The 17,767-nt window shown below is 39.3% G+C and overlaps 2 protein-coding genes across 2 annotated transcripts; one reads left to right on the top strand and one right to left on the bottom strand.

Moving 5' to 3' along the window:
* Positions 1-5,400: 5,400 nt before the first annotated feature.
* Positions 5,401-10,391, bottom strand: sgcb (sarcoglycan, beta (dystrophin-associated glycoprotein)). The gene is made up of 6 exons (XM_026159907.1): positions 10,316-10,391; positions 9,102-9,311; positions 8,826-9,011; positions 8,511-8,702; positions 7,158-7,286; positions 5,401-7,074 (listed from the first exon to the last, which is right to left on the bottom strand). The coding sequence occupies exons 1-6, from the start codon at positions 10,328-10,330 to the stop codon at positions 6,874-6,876; spliced, it is 933 nt and encodes a 310-aa protein (XP_026015692.1). The 5' UTR covers positions 10,331-10,391; the 3' UTR covers positions 5,401-6,873.
* Positions 10,392-11,045: 654 nt separating this feature from the next.
* On the top strand, positions 11,046-15,422 carry spata18 (spermatogenesis associated 18). The gene is made up of 12 exons (XM_026159066.1): positions 11,046-11,486; positions 12,701-12,806; positions 12,877-12,992; positions 13,075-13,193; positions 13,303-13,398; positions 13,479-13,613; positions 13,700-13,931; positions 14,039-14,197; positions 14,290-14,465; positions 14,671-14,794; positions 14,916-14,990; positions 15,272-15,422. Exons 1-12 carry the CDS (start codon positions 11,400-11,402, stop codon positions 15,326-15,328), a joined length of 1,482 nt encoding a protein of 493 aa, XP_026014851.1. The 5' UTR covers positions 11,046-11,399; the 3' UTR covers positions 15,329-15,422.
* The last annotated feature ends 2,345 nt before the right edge of the window (positions 15,423-17,767 follow it).

The raw sequence follows: 17,767 nt of genomic DNA, 5'->3' as shown, positions 1-17,767 counted from the left end.
GCTCCCATAGACAGCAAGACATGTATTCTGTATTCCAGATTTTCAGTAATAACAACAAGTTTGTCTGGCTCTTGTCCTCTCTGTCAATTTGCTTGCAGGTCTGCCATATTAACACGGCTGACATTATATAATGTGAAACATAAGCCTCAATCAGTGTGGAGCTCATCAATGAAAAACAAAATCTAATTGTTTTGTTTTCACAATGAATAGTGTTACAATATGTCTATTTTTGGCCATTTTCTGCTGGCTCCTCCTTTTCAGTAGAGACAATCTCCCTGAGACTGCTGTGCTGAGGAAAAGCACTGTGGATCTGTGCTTCATTAGAGAGGCACTGGTTTTGTGATCTGAATACCAAATAGAACAGGGTCTATGATTGTCAACAGAGCTCTTGCTAAGTAAATAGGCGGTCTATACATTCCATTAGAAGACTTATAGTGAATGGTTTCCTTTGAAACACTCACATGTTCAACCAAGGAGAAAGAGGAGAAACATGACAATGCCCAGGAAAAGTGGCATTGTGTGATTCACAACATTCCATAATTTCATTGTACATGTATAATGACACTAAAGGGCTGTTCTGTTGTATTCTATTTCCACCTTTTTAGGGAAATGTCGATTAACAACTGTGACTGGTTGGAGGCTGTACAGGGGAACTACGTGAGGTGGTTTATTTCTGCCTGGAGCAAAGTACTAAAGATAAAGCATATCAGTGGGGTGGTTTGTTTATATGAAAAGAACAGTAACTGACATGCATAAATCTCACAGATTTATTACACTATGGACTTTGAGGTAAACCCACCTGAACATGGTGGCAAGGTGGACCAATCTTTCCAGTGTGACTCATGGACATTTCTCAATGACATTCCATGAGGAAATTAAAGGTGTGCCTTTAAGGAGTGTGCAACTTTACCATTATATATTATTACCTAATATTAAAGATAACAATAAGTTATGGCCCAATTAACTAGTGTGAACAAATTGTCTCATAATCTGGAAGTCTGGAATCTGGAAGTCAAAACACTTTTAGATGTTTACAAGAGACTTGCACGACTAGTTCCATACTGAAGGTTAAATTTAATATGTCAGTTTTTCTACCACCTGTTTATGTTCCACCCAAGATAACAGTCAGCCATAGTCATGTAACCAACCTCAAAATGTACTGGGTGTGGTTTATGAATACTATGTAATATTGTTATATCGCTGCAATTTGCAAGACCAGTATGTTAGGATGGGTTGCTACTCATATTGGCTGAGAATTGTGCTGATATTAACGTCTAAGATTTTGTGATTGTAGTTTGTAGGATTATTAAATTCTGCAGTATGTGCAAGTTGAACAGAATTGTAAAGTACAGTAAGTATATTTACTAAAGCACTGTAATGAAGAACAGTTTTCAGGTAGTTTTACTTTTGCTTGAGTCAACCTTCTTCTCTTTATACTTAGATTTCATTACATTTTTGTGGGAAATGTTACACTTGTAGTGGATTGTTATAAACAAATGGTTGACACATTAAAGGAAAATCTTTAACCTTTGATCCTACTGTAAAACGAAAAGTGGCTTCTTACTCTGGGAGACGTATTTTGCTTACATGGTTTGATTCCCCTTACTAGGAAGGTTTTCTCAAGAGAGTGATGTCTTTCAGGATGATAATATCAACAAAAAATGTGCATTATGGACGCAAAATGACACATGAATATTAAATGGATGTTAACTAAACTAATCACCAAACAATTCTGGAGCAACAGTGTTAGAAAGCATGCGCTGCTATCATCATTTGGACACCAAATGATATGATGGATTTAAAAGTAATGATTTTTCATCCTTCCAATAGATACCTGTCGAATCAATGCTAAACACGTATATTTTTTTCCCTTACTAAGAAGCTGCCTTGAGTTTTACAGCAAAAATTAGCTACAAACTTAAACTGCTGCTAATGTTATGCACGATCTATTCGTGCTAAATTGTACTTTTTATCATTTTTTTCCAGTTCTTTCTTATTACAGCAGTTTAAATATTTTCCCTTGCATGAGATGAAAGTTTGATGAAAATTCACCAGAAAACACAATTCTTCTATAGAAGATGAGTGTTGTTGAAGCACCGGGAAATACTGCACTGCATATATAATGCTAAGTGATATTGAAATCTTTTAAAACACCTGCAGATTCACCTGGCAGTGAAATTACTTTTAAATGAAATTAATTACATTTTTCAGGTTTTCAGTTAGTGCTGACTGGTAGCAGTTTTTATCCGTGTGAAAATGTGTATGTTTATGTGCTTTGACAGTGTTTTATTTATTAGTTTACAACCATATAACACTGACTCACCCTCTGGGAGTTGGCGTAGCTGATTCATCTCAACAGAGAGCAGCTGCAGGGTGGGGGCCCAAGATACACATTTCCATCTGGTCCAAGGTCTTGAGCGATATTTATCTCTAAGATGTTGACCCCTGAGGTTTCTTCCAGTGCACAGGGACAAACGTGTGATACTGTTGTTTCCCAGCCACACACTCCTGAGGTTATAATGTGGCTGGTGAAATGTTACAGATTTGAGGAGGTTATGAGAAAAGTCCAGCTCCGTGACAGAGTCCTGGATGTGCTGGGGCACCGAGGAAAGGCCAGCTGAGGAACAGTTCAACAGGAAAGCACTCTGACAGGTGCAGGACTGCAGACATGCAGGTGAGGAAGAGGAGCAGAGAAGCGAAGACACAAGGACTAACACAGCGGCCAAAAAAGGCCCCTGCGGTGCTGCCATCACAAGCTGCCCTGAGAGTACAGATTGTCACATTGCACTTAGAAATAAATTAAAAAGGAAGAACTATTTTTGCTTCACAGATAGGTTTAAATTAGCATTCACGGCAATAAAAATGAAGCTATTACATGAACATGAGGTCTACGTTATAATAGGTGATGAGCCCAACCTAAACACTATGCAATCTGAATATGTAAGTTTATTTTTTTGAAAGACAACCTAATGGACACACATCTAAAAGTATTTATATATTTACCCATAAAAGGTTTTTCTCTTTTTCAAAAACCTCGGGTTACGCTCATCACCAGTGATGGGTTAAAAAAGGTTAAATATAAAAGTAAACACACAGTAAATGAACTGAAGACTCACCTGTGCATCCACTCTTTGCCAAACTGACATGAAACCTTGTGACTCTTCACACCCGGAGAGCTTTACTTCAGCTGTCTCAAGCAAGTTCTGATCGAAGTCTGAGGTGTATTTTGCTGCGTCTAGCTTAACACGTCCCTGCCCAAAGAAGCTGCTCTGCGATTCATACAATCATTTACACATCTGGTTAATGTCTTACTGTCACAGTCTTACTGTGATGGTGTAAGTTTATGGCGAAGACCAAACCTTCATACTTTGCATTCTATTAGACAATAAAGCGCTATAATGAGGCGCAGTACGCTTTTATGGTTTTAAATGACCGTGGGCGCATTTACTGAAACAATGATAACACTTTTCACATAGCAACACATTTCTTTATTGAAACAAACATGCCAATGAAACGTTGGACAAATTTCCAAATAAGGCTGGTCGCAATATATTTATTTCTTCGGTTTTTCTTCGATCAAATAAGCTGTTCTTTCATGACAGGCATGAAGTCTGTGCTCTGAGAACAACTATTGACGTTAACATCAGTAATCGTTAACATCAGTTGACAACAGACAAGACAATCCAAAGCAAAGTCAAATATTATATATTATATTGCACAAAATTCAAACAACCCCATATAGGTTGCACCCACAGTAGCTGATGAACTAAAATTCTCAACATTTGCATTAATCTGTAGCAGAATGTAGTGCACACTGTTTTTTCAATATTGTATTCTTCTGTTGTTAAAAAAGCTTTTGCAACAAAATTAAAATATTACACATATATCTAATGATATATAGTCCCTTGTATATCCATTGGCACGTGCATGATAAACAGCCCGAGATATGCAGAAAGAAACCTACTCTGCATCACTGGATGGCTTAAAATGTATCATGTATAACAATTTATCATTAACTCTGTGCATTGCATTACCTGCAAATTTTACATACATCATTACAGTCATGTAGTGTCTTCCACATGTCAGCTAATATGACAGAAAATATCACACAGCTGCCCGGAATAATGAAACGGCAAATGGGATCTTAGACAAACCCCATATAGGGTTTTTATATTATTAATACTGGATGGCAAGCCAAAAAAATAAATATTGTATCTGCTCATTACTGCTAAAGGGGAGTGAAAACAATAATAATACCAATAAAGCATACATGAGACACTACATGTATAAAGGCTAATTTACACTATCTCAAAAACTGACATAGATTTAACTCTGTCTTTGCAGAGGATTGAAGGAAGAACTATTTAAAGTTTACATTTTTTGATCTTGTTTAGCGCCATCTTGTGCCAGTACAGAACACGACATCACCGGGTTGGTTGGTTGCTAGGGGTGCAACAATACTCGTATCGATATTGAACCATTCGGTACGCATATGTATCGAACAATACAAAATTTTTAATTTATTTTATCAACTTTCCTTCTGACGATGCTGTCTGTGTTGAGCGCTCAGTGGATCTGCGCTCGACAGTGCAGCCTAGGCGGAGTAGTCGAACGCAGATTCACTGAGCGCAGGGCAAGCTAGAGAGACTGAAGTTAAGCTCTCGTTGCAACATGGCAAATTGAACCTCCCCCACCCTCATTCAGATCTGGCGTTTGGAACTATTTTGGTTCTCATGTGACGTATGACCCTGAAGGTAAGCGCGTCATGGACAAAAGTAAAACAGTATGTCGGATGTGCCACGCAATGCTCAATTACATTGGTGGGAACTAGTGCGTTAGCGCAGTTTGCTCGTTAACGTGTTGGCCGTCCAGCCCCACGCACGGGGCGATCCGCGGTAGCTCGTTAACGGAGATTTGCCGTGTTGTGGCGTTAACGTCAGTTCAACGAGATTAACGCTGACAGCACTAGTGGGAACACAACGAATATGACTGCACATTTACGCCGACATCATCCTAGTGCAAAGACAAGTGGAAGCAGACAAAAACAACAAGCACGCATGCTACAAACTTTACTCGAGTCATTTAGACAGCCGTTAGCACATGATTCTCCTTATGGGGACCTGATATGTTTAATATGCTGCTGAGAATATAGCCCAGAAGAAGCGTATAGTATAGCTTTTATTTTGGAAAGAGCCATTTCCCTGTAGTAAACTCTCTTTTCCAAAGATGAGTGATTCCTCAATCAGATAGATGTATTTTTTTTACTTTGTTGTTTCAGCAACATTAAATTTAAAAACTGTACTTTTGAGTTAAAATATATATTTATAATTTTAATAAATGACAAATTAAAAAGGCATGAACATTTTTTTTGTATCGCAAAAATATCGAACCGTGATACCAAAGTATCGAACCGAACCGAACCGTGAATTTTGTGTATCGTTGCACCCCTATTGGTTGCAGCTTATAGACTTACATTAGCTTATGTTAGCTAACTAGTAACCAGTAACTCAGGTGAGAATAAGGACACTAAAATTAAAAAGCAGTCCAAGGGTATCACTTTTGTGCTGTCCCTGGCTGCAACAATAAATTTTATCAAAAAAAACAAAAACAAAGCTATATTCAGTTTCACTTTCTGTCTCTTAAGCAGTAAGTGGTTCCCTTGTTGTTTGGCTAGCTGCATTGAAACAGTAAAATCCTCCTGTTAGGCACAGTAGGTGACCAACACTCGTTTACAAAGGTTTATAAAGCACTTTATGAATGAGGACTGTGTGGAGGAGACCCTGTTTGAGTCAGGTGACAGGTGGTTCACCAGACCGACACACTGCTGTCCGATACCACACCGTTTCTTCAGTAGGTGAGTGTACCTAGAAGCACAATCAGCTGGCAAAACAGATGTTTGCAAGATGCAATCAGCACTATTTATGCAATAAAATAGTCTCTTTTCCTATGCACATCCAAACAGTTTACAACACAACATACATAAAAACATACATAAATTTTATTGCATAAATTTGATCGCAGGTTGTGGCCTTTAACTGATTGCGCTGCTAGGTACATCTGGCCAGACGAGGAAAAAAACCTGAGTTTCTAACACCAGCTTGTTGGTCTGGTAAAACAACCTGTTACTTGACTCAAACAAGCTCTCCTCCACTCAGTGCTCATTTAGAAAGTGCTTTACGAACCCAAACATTACAGATAACAGGTGGATTTTCCTGTTTCAATGCAGCTAGCCAATTAACGAAGAACCAATTACTGCTTTAGAGACAAAAAGTGAAACTGATCAGCATTTCCTTGGTTTTTTTAACATAAAATGCATCATTGCAGCCAGGGGCAATAAAAAAGTGATCCCCTTTGATCCCTGCTTTTTTTGGTTTTAGTGTCCTTATTATCACCTGAGTTACTGGTTCTGTGATTAGTTAGCTAACATAAACTAATGAAATGCCCTGGTGATGTCATGTTCTATACTGGCACCAGATGGCGTTAAACATTTTCAAAAAATGTAAACTTGAAACATTTATTTCTTAAATCCAGCTTCCCAGAGAGAGTTAAATCTAGTTTTTGAGAGTAGGGCTCCATAGTGTACATTAGCCTTTGTACGTGTAGTGTTTCATGTCCTACTATATAGAAGTAACATAGACTGATATCATCTCAAGTTGGCAAATCTGCAGAAAAACAAAATACTACAGTTTTTATCTTTGGCCAAGTGGCAAAAATAATAAGACCCACACTAAGACCCATGACCCACAGAGATATTATGCCCAAGCCATTATGAATGTCCTATATATTAGAGCTCCACACTATCAAAAATAAATTTGAAAGTGGTTTATCTGAATTCAGTGTGGACTGATTGAGATGCAATAGCAGATTCCAGTCCTAGTGAGCCTTCTTACATGGGTTATCTAAAGTCTGGCAGCCCATGTTGGTAAATTTCACCCGCACACGGAACAGAGTTCCATCTTCACACATGCAGAGCTTGTACCTCTCCTGACCTTCATTGAAATACAGATCTCCTGCAGAGTTAGGAAAACGCGTGGCATTGAACATGACCGATCCATTGAGCACGATGCTGTTCTCCTGCGAAGACAAATCATCATTACTCATCGATCTTCTGGCCCTTTACTCGATCGGCTTTATTGTAGGAAAAATTCCATACTCACAGCCCTGAGCTCAATGTTTCCACCCATTTTGAACTCGATTGTCCGACCCATGATGTTGACCCCTTCGTTACCACGAATGATGGCAGAGTCTCCTTTAATGTTCAGGTCAGATGCTGCATTACTGGTGATCTAAAAGTCACAGAGAGAATATGAAGTTTAGAATATAATGTTATGAACAGCAACACAAGACTGTTAACAAAAAAGTTAAAAAATAAAATCAAATAAAAACGATACTGTGAAAGACATTTTTAACGAATATTTTTTCCTCCACTTATTAAATGTGATGCAGCATGGCTGCAAATATCTCTTAAGGCTACTGTATTTCCACTAAGCAGTTTATTAGGCAGTATAATGTGAAAATAAATAGCACACTATGTGCACACTCTGTGCTGGGCCTTTTCCAGCTAGCCTGGATGAGGAGGGAACCCCCCGCTCAGCGCAGCCACATGTGCCTGAGGTGTGACCTGGGCAGTTAGCCAGTGAAATTTGCTTCCTCTGTGATGCTGGCAACTTTTCCATTTTTGGCTTGTGGTAATACAATTGTGTTCATTCTGGTCAACTGACAGTTTCTTGTAGATCTAGTGGCATTTTTATCAAAAGTTTAATCATTTACAAAAGTGTACACAAAAGTTTATTGTTACTAAATTTAACAAATATGCATCTTTTGACATCTTCAATTTGAAAATTCATAGAAAATAAAGAAATATAAATTAAATCTTTTTTGCATGTTATTCTAGAAGTTTAGAAAGTTTAGGAAAAAAGTAAAAAAATAAATTTTTCTAGCTTTAGCTGTGTTTTTGGAACCTGCGTCACAAATATGTCGCAAACATATTTGTTTGTGATTATTTATTCTGAATCTTTTGAAAGGCACCACTGCTTGGAATTCAGCTCTGTTACGAATTTTCTTGAAACTTTGTTTAGCAGCTTTGCACACCTGTTTTTTCTGTCAGGTTCTCTCAGCCTCTGATAAACTGGAGTCATGGTGAACTGTAAACTTTATATCCCTCCATAGACTTTCTAGATTTTCAGATTTAAATATATTTCTTTAGAATAGCCCAGTTTTGTTTAAACTTTCACATGATGTGGCATCTATGAATGTTTAGATCTGAAGTAGATTTGTGAAAACAACTTTCACAAGGTTAAAAGATGAATTCATAACTGAGCCTTTCTTCTGTTTACACTGATGAAGTTCAGCATCTTCATGGGGACTTTTCCATGTTCTGTAAATATGCTGTTTTGCTTTACCTTTATGGATTATTAGCTAATGTTTGGTACAGGTTATAAAACACTGACAGGACTAATGAAATACTTTGTTATTGCACCCATCAGTGAGTTACTGGAAACCGTACACACCCTTTCTGTGGAAGCTTTTTTAACGCTGAGGACTTTGACTCCTTTGGGCAAATGAAACTCGTGGTTTTCAAAGTCAGTGCTGAAGAATGTGGTCTGGGTCCGAGGGTCTGTGAAGGATATGCCGACATCACTGACGATTGAGGTCTTGTCCTTTTCTACGCTCAGCTTTGTAGTGCCTTGCTGGAAGACTACCTGTAGCAACACATGTTAAATAAAAGAGGAGAGTTTTTAATGTGTGCGCATTATGGGCTTTTCTTGTCTTTTTATCGATACTCAGCTTTTACTAAACTCTGTAACACACTCTGTATTGCTCACCGGGTTGTTGTTACCAACAATGACCAGATCCTGGTCTTTACGGCCTCCTACTGTGCTCTTGTGCAGCGGGTGGACAATACCCATGTCTGCTTTCTGTTTGAAGCGCAGCAGGCCACTCTCATGGAACTCCATACTGTCGCAGCCATTCGGACCGATGCGGATCACTGTCCATATAACCAATGTGATCTGTGAGGCGACAGCATGCACAAAATATACAGATCACACACTAAAAAAAAGCAACACACAGACAAATACACTGATGTTTTAGGTACTCACAATTAAATTAATTAAGGCGAGGAGGAAGAGGATGATAATGATGCACACAGCCATGTTTCCTTTGCGTCCTCTTAGCCCTGTCTTATGAAGACGCTCTTCCTCTATGGGTACATAGCCTGCTTTGAAATTACTGTTGTGCTCCTTGTTGATAGTACGGCGTTCTATGGCTTTTTCTCGCATGGACTTCTTCACTGGCCCATTGGAGCTTTCCTAGAAGCCAGAAAACAAACTCTGAGGTCTAATGCTTACAGTCTTAATAACAAGTAATAACAGATAATAAAACCTGTAATCTATGGTGTAACTGTCCCACATTTACCACGTAACTCTACTGAATTACTTGAAGTACCTACTGTTTCTAAACGTAGACACTTAAAATGTAGTTATAGCAAGAAATGGTAGTAACAATTAGAGAAACTAATTATACTGTAAGAACTTATAAATAAGAAGACCTATGAGTATTTTAACGGAGAAAGAAATGAAAGCTACATGCATGCATTTTTAAATTAATTAACACCTTCATGTTGTTTTAATGGAAAGTAAAAACAACCTTTCCTCTTTTTACAATGTAATTACACAGTTGTTAGGGTGTATTTGAGAGTATCCACTCATAAGCCTAATTTTATAGCTTTAGAGCACATATTGATTATTGAGATTGGTTTACCCAGAATCTCACGTTTACGCACCAACTGTTGTATTTTCTCGACTTTCTTTTCTTTTTGAATCGCCTCTACTTTCTTTTTAGGTTTAAATTAAAGTTTTTAGTTCCTCCCTGTTTTCAATGTCCTCTCTGCATCTGTTAAATACCCGCGACAGCCTGTCGCTGGCCATAACTAAAAATAAACTGTACTCATTTTGGCAGCAAAATGGAAATAACCTGCTCTCCGCTGTATCAATATTACACAGCTATAGTTTTATTCTCTTCATAGTGTTGTAATAAATTCGCTGTCAAACAGCAGGTCTAGTAAAAGAATAAGATTTTTATTTATTTCCATATGACGCTTTCGCTACCCATAGCAGAGGCCACTAATGTTTTCTGTTACACTGATATTCCGATAGAGCCCAGACAAAAGCCCAGTATGCTTTTAAAAAAAAAAAAATTAATCCAGTTTATATTGTGTATTATTTAGAAACATATATATAAGTGTTCCGTTAACTAAATGCAAAAAAGGCGGAGAAAAACGCAAGAATAACAACAAATACGGAACATAACGGACCTGTTCAGACGCCATGTTGACCCTCCCTCTTCTGCTTGCTGAGAGTTCGGAGCAAACCACTTTTCACAGATAAAGGGGACAGTACTCCATAATGATTATGTTTTTAGTTGTGGACTGAATGGTAGTTGAATATGACTTGACTATAGAAAACAAATACATACACAATAAATATAAAAAACAGATAAATAAAAAAAAATCTATCAAAATTTTTTGATGACATTGAAAAATGGCATATTCCAAACTCAGCCAGCCAATGACAGAAAAATCCTAAAATAGAAGAAACGGTCCATTCATATTTTCCACAGGTGAACTGTCAGCAGCGGACACGATTCTTAAATAATAATAATAATAATAATAATAATGATAATAATAATGATGATGATGATGATGACGATGATGATGATGATGATAGATAGATAGATAGATAGATAGATAGATAGATAGTAATAACATTACTATTAATTATATATATTTCATAGCTGTACATAGCATAGTGATCATTTTTTATCACAAAAAATTGTGATACAATTGTGATCATACACTCAAAAAGTCATATTTAGGATAACGTATTTAAAGGCATTAATTGAAATGATTGCTAAATTTGATCTGGATTACAATACATAAGTACAACACACATAACTATTCCAGTTATTATTTTAGATACAACAATGAACTGCACATTTAATTTAGTATGTCATATTATCGTATAATCGGATTTGACCCAACACCGCCACTCGAGCAGCACCTGACCCCAAGGGGGGTTAGTTAACTCCCTCGGTATTGGTTTCGTTTAACAGGATGTCATTACGATCGTATTTACATCTGGGGGGAGACCACAGTCTGCAGAGGCCTGACTGAGACGGGAGTAATTTATTTAAACCCTGCGTTCGTTGCTCCCGTCGTCTCCTCACTCGGTTGCCACAACTGAAGGCGGCGCTTGGCATTCGTGTCGCAGGTGCAGAAAGCTGCCGGTCCAGGAATTTTTACTACACTCCTCGTTAAGACGTACCCCCCTCCGCCTGCTGCTACTGCTGCAGGCCTCCTCCTGGGGATTTTTAAAACCTCCCGAGGATTGTGGATCGACATGGCTGACACTTTAAGGAGATTGACCAACACATCTTCATTCAGCGTCTTACAGGACAAGCTTGAGAGTTGGCACAAGGACTACCATGTAAGTTCATCAATAAGTCATGATTGACCTAAATCTGACCACACAACTTCATCCGTGTTAGCCAGTCCTATTTCCATGATCACTATCCACTGAATTGGTATATTTGCATACAGTTGAACCTTTTAGCCAAAGGGTTTCAGATATATTATGAGCATCCTCGTCTTCAGAACATGACAAATAGGTTTGTCTGCTCTCGTCCATTACTGATTTTTATTCGTTAAACCTGTGATTTTCATTTGTTTTGTTCCACTTTATTATTATAATCATAAATGAAACTGTTACAGGCAGTTTGGAAACGCTTTAAATCATTTTAAAAAATACAGCAAAGGAATGCATTTGTTTAGATTTGATTTCCCAGTGGAGTTTGGTTGGTATGGACGCCGGTTGCCATGGGTACTTTTAGACAGCTCCAAAGATATTTGCCTCATGTTGAGATGGTTCACTTCCTCTTTCTTCCTGTAGAGGCAATAACTTCAAACGTAGGCATCAAATGCCTTCGAGTGTTTACAGCTAATACGAAATAAAGCTAATAAGAAACTAATAAGTAAAAATGAGTAATAAGTAAGTAATAAAGAAATAACCATCATAATATATATAATATAACAATATAGTACTATATCGATTAATTGATTATATATATTGATTTTTTTAAAGAAAATCTAGGAGACGTACCCTAACAGACCTAACAAACCTCCTAAACTAAATATTGTTTAAATAAATTTAATATAATAAATAGGTACACGGCATAAAACAATGGAGTTTTTTTGCTGAGCTACTTTTTGCTTGGCTAAATTGTGAATAAATCTTTCCTGTAACCTTCTGTCAGGAAAAGTGAAGCTTAAGAAATGAAATTATGGGAGAACAGGGCAATACCTTCGACTATATAAACGTGGACAATAACATTCATAACATTCACAGGGAAATGCTATTTTTCAATTGTTTTAAAACCCTAGTTTTGTGTCAGAGTCTGCAAACTTTTTAAGCAGTTTTTATCAAATGCAATTTTCCCACCTACAGTTCTAAAACATATATGTTAGTTTAATCTGTGATTCTAAATAAGCTTTAAGTGAATCGTTGTCTGTTTCTTTGTACTAGACAGCGTGTACTCTACCTCTGGCACTGTGACAGCTGGGGAAGGCTCCATGTGACTATGATGGATAAGTGGTTAAGATAATGGAAAAATAAATTTGTTTCCTTTTTTTTAACCCTCCAAGGTGATTTCTTGTGACCAGAATCTGAACAGATGTTGTGAGCTGATTGAAATCACCGCCAAAATCCAGGGCCAACTGTTTGCCATCCTCAACCTTACAGCTGCAGAAGGTACAAGCTTCATCAGTTTATTTATGTTTATTTTATTGAGCACAGGTTCTAACATTTTGTCACTAATCAGGTGGACACTATGCTGGAGTGGACACTCTGAAAACACGACTACTACCATGGCTCGGATCCTGTTTCTCAATGGCGAGGCCCTCAGTCAGTGATGACACCAGTCTACAGCTCATCCAGGTGACTCCATCTATCAGTAAACCAGAAAATCTGTCAGAGTGTTCATATATATGACATATATATCATCATTTTTAAATGTTAGGATTCAGCAGAGAAGGACAGAAAGATCAGGGAGCTCTCTGCCTCCCATGAGAATGACTTGCAGAAGCTGGAGACTCAGCTGTGCTCCGCTCGGCTACAGCTGGAGTCAGTCAGAGCAGAGTGAGTCTAAATTATAGATTAAAAAAAACTGTCAGACCTTCTTACCTCAGCTTCAATGGCTCATATTTAACTTTGGTCAGTAAATACAGGTACCGATCTGTTTAAACAGGCTGCTTGATGCTCAGAAGGAACTGGATGAGACAAAGAGCAAGTCTACAACCACCTTTCTGGCCACTGAAGATGAAATATTACAACTGAAAGCTGAGTAGGTGATGTAGATGATTTACTTGTTTTAATATGCACGTATGAGTTTTTCTGTTAATGTGAAGTGTGTCTGTGCTTCAGTTTGAGATCCGCACATGAGCAGGTGGACATTTATAAGAGAAAGCTGGAAGCTCTCGATGACTATGAGCGGCAGATTCGCCTGTTGAGAGACGAAGTGTCTTACCTGAGCACAGAGAAAGCCATGCTGCAAGCGAGGTACACACACAAACATTACACGCTCACACACTGACACCGTTCAGCGTCTTAAATAATTAATATGTTAGATTTTTTCTGTCTCTCAGGTTGGTGAGGAGTCGTTCTCCGAGCCCTTTGTCCAGGCACAGCCGCTCTTCCAGCCCCGGAAGGAGTGAGTCACCCACCCGAGCCCAGCTCACTAACTCCTCCCGCCACGCCCGCCTTGTGTCGCGCTTCAATGACCTGTATGCTGTGGAGCGTCTGGATGCCCAGGCCCTGCTTCGCCGCTACATTTCTGACTTGGAGATGGTCCAGAGAATAATCTTTATTGCAGTTGTGGTATGGCTGCAGCTATTTTAGAGCTGTGTGTACACAGAGCTGATCATTTGATCTGCTGTCTGCTGCGATTCATGGAAATGTATGTATTGCCTGCTTTCCTGTTATAGGAATCCTTCAAGACAGCAAAACTGGCTTACCGTCAGTTCAGGCTACGAGTCAGAAAGACACTGTCCACATCTCACTTTGGGCCGGAAAGTTTAGAAGATGCAGCTGTGGACTACATCGTCAGAAACCTGGACCTTTATGATGTTCAGACCAGCGTCAATGTAGGATGATGCGTCTCATGTGTGCTGTGCAACACTCATGAACAAAATGCTGTAGTTCTGAGGGAAACCATGATCGTCTTTCATCTCTGCAGGATGTCATCAATGCTATGAATGTGAACCCTCGGATCTCCTTCCCGCCAGAGGTGGACTTTGTCCTCATCAGTTCGTTGATCAGAGAGGCATGCAGAGTGGCCTTCGCCATGCAGACACTGGACCCTCCACTGGACTTGGGCTTTGCCACTGATGGAGAACTATACAATGACATCAAGTCAGTCCTGTTTTTGTACACCCAGCAGTCATTTGTTCATTTTTTAAAGGGAAAGTTTTAAGTAACATGTTTTCCATGATGCAAACAGTCACTACAGAATATCACTCCTTGAACTTCACCCTGTCACTGAAAGCCTCTACCAGTAGATGTCACCCACAACACTTAGATGCACACTTCCAACTCTCCCCTGTCTCTTTCCCTTAAGGTATCGGCGCAGCTACGACTCTGAGTTCACTGCTCCTCTGGTGATGTACCATGTGTGGCCAGCCTTAACGGAAGGAAACACTGTAATAGTGAAGGGCGAGGCTGTGACTAGAAGTGGTGCTCTGGTATTGGTTTTTTAATGTTTAAATATATCACAATTACTGGTTGTTATTTAACAGGGTACGTGAGGACACGAAGATGCATACAAAGCTCGTGTGCATACTGGTGGTTTTTCTGTTTTTGCAGTGGAGCCGAAGCCGCAGCAGAAGCAGTAGTACCAGCCCTGTGCGCTCTCGCTCTCTCAGCCCAACTCGCAGCCTTGTAAGTCACTATAATATTAAATAGTCCAACCACACAGAAAGAAAAGCACAACTTGGGAGTTTTGGTCACACAGGGGATAATTTTCTTTTCCTGGGTATAACATCACTCAGCTACTCATGAAATTATGATTCCTTTCACTTTTTGTACCTAACAACGTGCATGCATACCCATGGCTCTAAGGGTATGTATTTCAGAATCACTTTTTAAAATGTAATTTGGTTTGTTTAAGCTTTAACTTACTCAAAAACTGGAAGTATAATCATCATCATTGTCTTTTTTAGGCATTTAACAGCAGAAGAAGCCTGTCTCCTGGACGTCTCAGAGCTAGCCACCTGTGACATTTGGCCACATGTGCTGAAAGTCAAATGCATGGTCACACTTATGCTTCTACCAAATAAAGCAATGAAACCGTTCATAACCTTACCAACCAAAGGCTGTGTGCATTGTTGGAAGGACGCTTTACAGGACATAAGATGATATAGATTAAGCAAAATTAGCCCAGTAGATAACTGAACAGTTGTTCTACTATATTTACTCTATTAATTTTTGACTAACAGTATTGTAGTGATGCTTGGGAACTTAAAGGAAAGGCATATTTCAGGAACAAAAAAGACCTGCACACTAGCACTTTATTGGTGCTAAAATTAGGACCCATACTCAACACTATCAGTCAACATTTCAGTGGCAGATTGTATTACTGTGCTAGTGATTGGTGCTAATTTAACATCCTCCAGTACTTGAGTTACAGATTTTTGGTCAGTGTTTTTAGTGTTTGTTGGATGCTGTGTTGTTATTCTTATTTTATTTTTTTATCCTTTTAATATTTTTCGTTAGTTTTGGTGCTGTTGTTCTATGTAGATACAGTGGGGCAAAAAAGTATTTAGTCAGCCACCGATTGTGCAAGTTCCCCACCTAAAATGATGACAGAGGTCAGTAATTTGCACCAGAGGTACACTTCAACTGTGAGAGACAGAATGTGAAAAAAAAAAATCCATGAATCCACATGGTAGGATTTGTAAAGAATTTATTCGTAAATCAGGGTGGAAAATAAGTATTTGGTCAATAACAAAAATACAACTCAATACTTTGTAACATAACCTTTGTTGGCAATAACAGAGGTCAAACGTTTACTATAGGTCTTTACCAGGTTTGCACACACAGTAGCTGGTATTTTGGCCCATTCCTCCATGCAGATCTTCTCGAGAGCAGTGATGTTTTGGGGCTGTCGCCGAGCAACACGGACTTTCAACTCCCGCCACAGATTTTCTATGGGGTTGAGGTCTGGAGACTGGCTAGGCCACTCCAGGACTTTCAAATGCTTCTTACGGAGCCACTCCTTTGTTGCCCGGGCGGTGTGTTTTGGATTGTCATGTTGGAAGAGCCAGCCTCGTTTCATCTTCAAAGTTCTCACTGATGGAAGGAGGTTTTGGCTCAAAATCTCACGATACATGGCCCCATTCATTCTGTCCTTAACACGGATCAGTCGTCCTGTCCCCTTGGCAGAAAAACAGCCCCATAGCATGATGTTTCCACCCCCATGCTTCACAGTAGGTATGGTGTTCTTGGGATGCAACTCAGTATTCTTCTTCCTCCAAACACGACGAGTTGAGTTTATACCAAAAAGTTCTACTTTGGTTTCATCTGACCACATGACATTCTCCCAATCCTCTGCTGTATCATCCATGTGCTCTCTGGCAAACTTCAGACGGGCCTGGACATGCACTGGCTTCAGCAGCGGAACACGTCTGGCACTGCGGGATTTGATTCCCTGCCGTTGTAGTGTGTTACTGATGGTGACCTTTGTTACTTTGGTCCCAGCTCTCTGCAGGTCATTCACCAGGTCCCCCCGTGTGGTTCTGGGATCTTTGCTCACCGTTCTCATGATCATTTTGACCCCACGGGATGAGATCTTGCGTGGAGCCCCAGATCGAGGGAGATTATCAGTGGTCTTGTATGTCTTCCATTTTCTGATGATTGCTCCCACAGTTGATTTTTTCACACCAAGCTGCTTGCCTATTGTAGATTCACTCTTCCCAGTCTGGTGCAGGTCTACAATACTTTTCCTGGTGTCCTTCGAAAGCTCTTTGGTCTTGGCCATGGCGGAGTTTGGAGTCTGACTGTTTGAGGCTGTGGACAGGTGTCTTTTATACAGATGATGAGTTCAAACAGGTGCCATTCATACAGGTAACGGGTGGGGGACAGAAAAGCGTCTTACAGAAGACGTTACAGGTCTGTGAGAGCCAGAGATTTTCCTTGTTTGAGGTGACCAAATACTTATTTTCCACCCTAATTTACGAATAAATTCTTTACAAATCCTACCATGTGAATTCATGGATTTTTTTTTTCACATTCTGTCTCTCACAGTTGAAGTGTACCTCTGGTGCAAATTACTGACCTCTGTCATCATTTTAAGTGGGGGAACTTGCACAATCGGTGGCTGACTAAATACTTTTTTGCCCCACTGTATGTAATACCAGATCAGACTTTCAAATAAGATGGTGATGAGATTTTTCCACTAAAAACGTAAAGAGTTGTTCACGTCATCATTGTAAAAAACAGAAGGGTCAGTGGTAGTTTTTTGGGGGAAAAATATCCGGGTGCATTCAGTGTGACAGTGCGTGTCTTCTTATTTCAAACGGATTAAAGAAGAATTAAAACATATTGATTTTACAGTGATTTGGTTTGCAATGCGAGTATCCTTTAATGGTGCCTTATATCAGCGGTCCCCAACCCCCGGGCCTCGGACCGGTACCGGTCCGTGAGTCGTTTGGTACCGG

This window comes from Astatotilapia calliptera, chromosome 23 (assembly GCF_900246225.1).
Source record: "Astatotilapia calliptera chromosome 23, fAstCal1.2, whole genome shotgun sequence".
Classification (NCBI taxonomy): domain Eukaryota; kingdom Metazoa; phylum Chordata; class Actinopteri; order Cichliformes; family Cichlidae; genus Astatotilapia; species Astatotilapia calliptera.
This window is presented reverse-complemented; position numbering and strand designations above follow the sequence as displayed.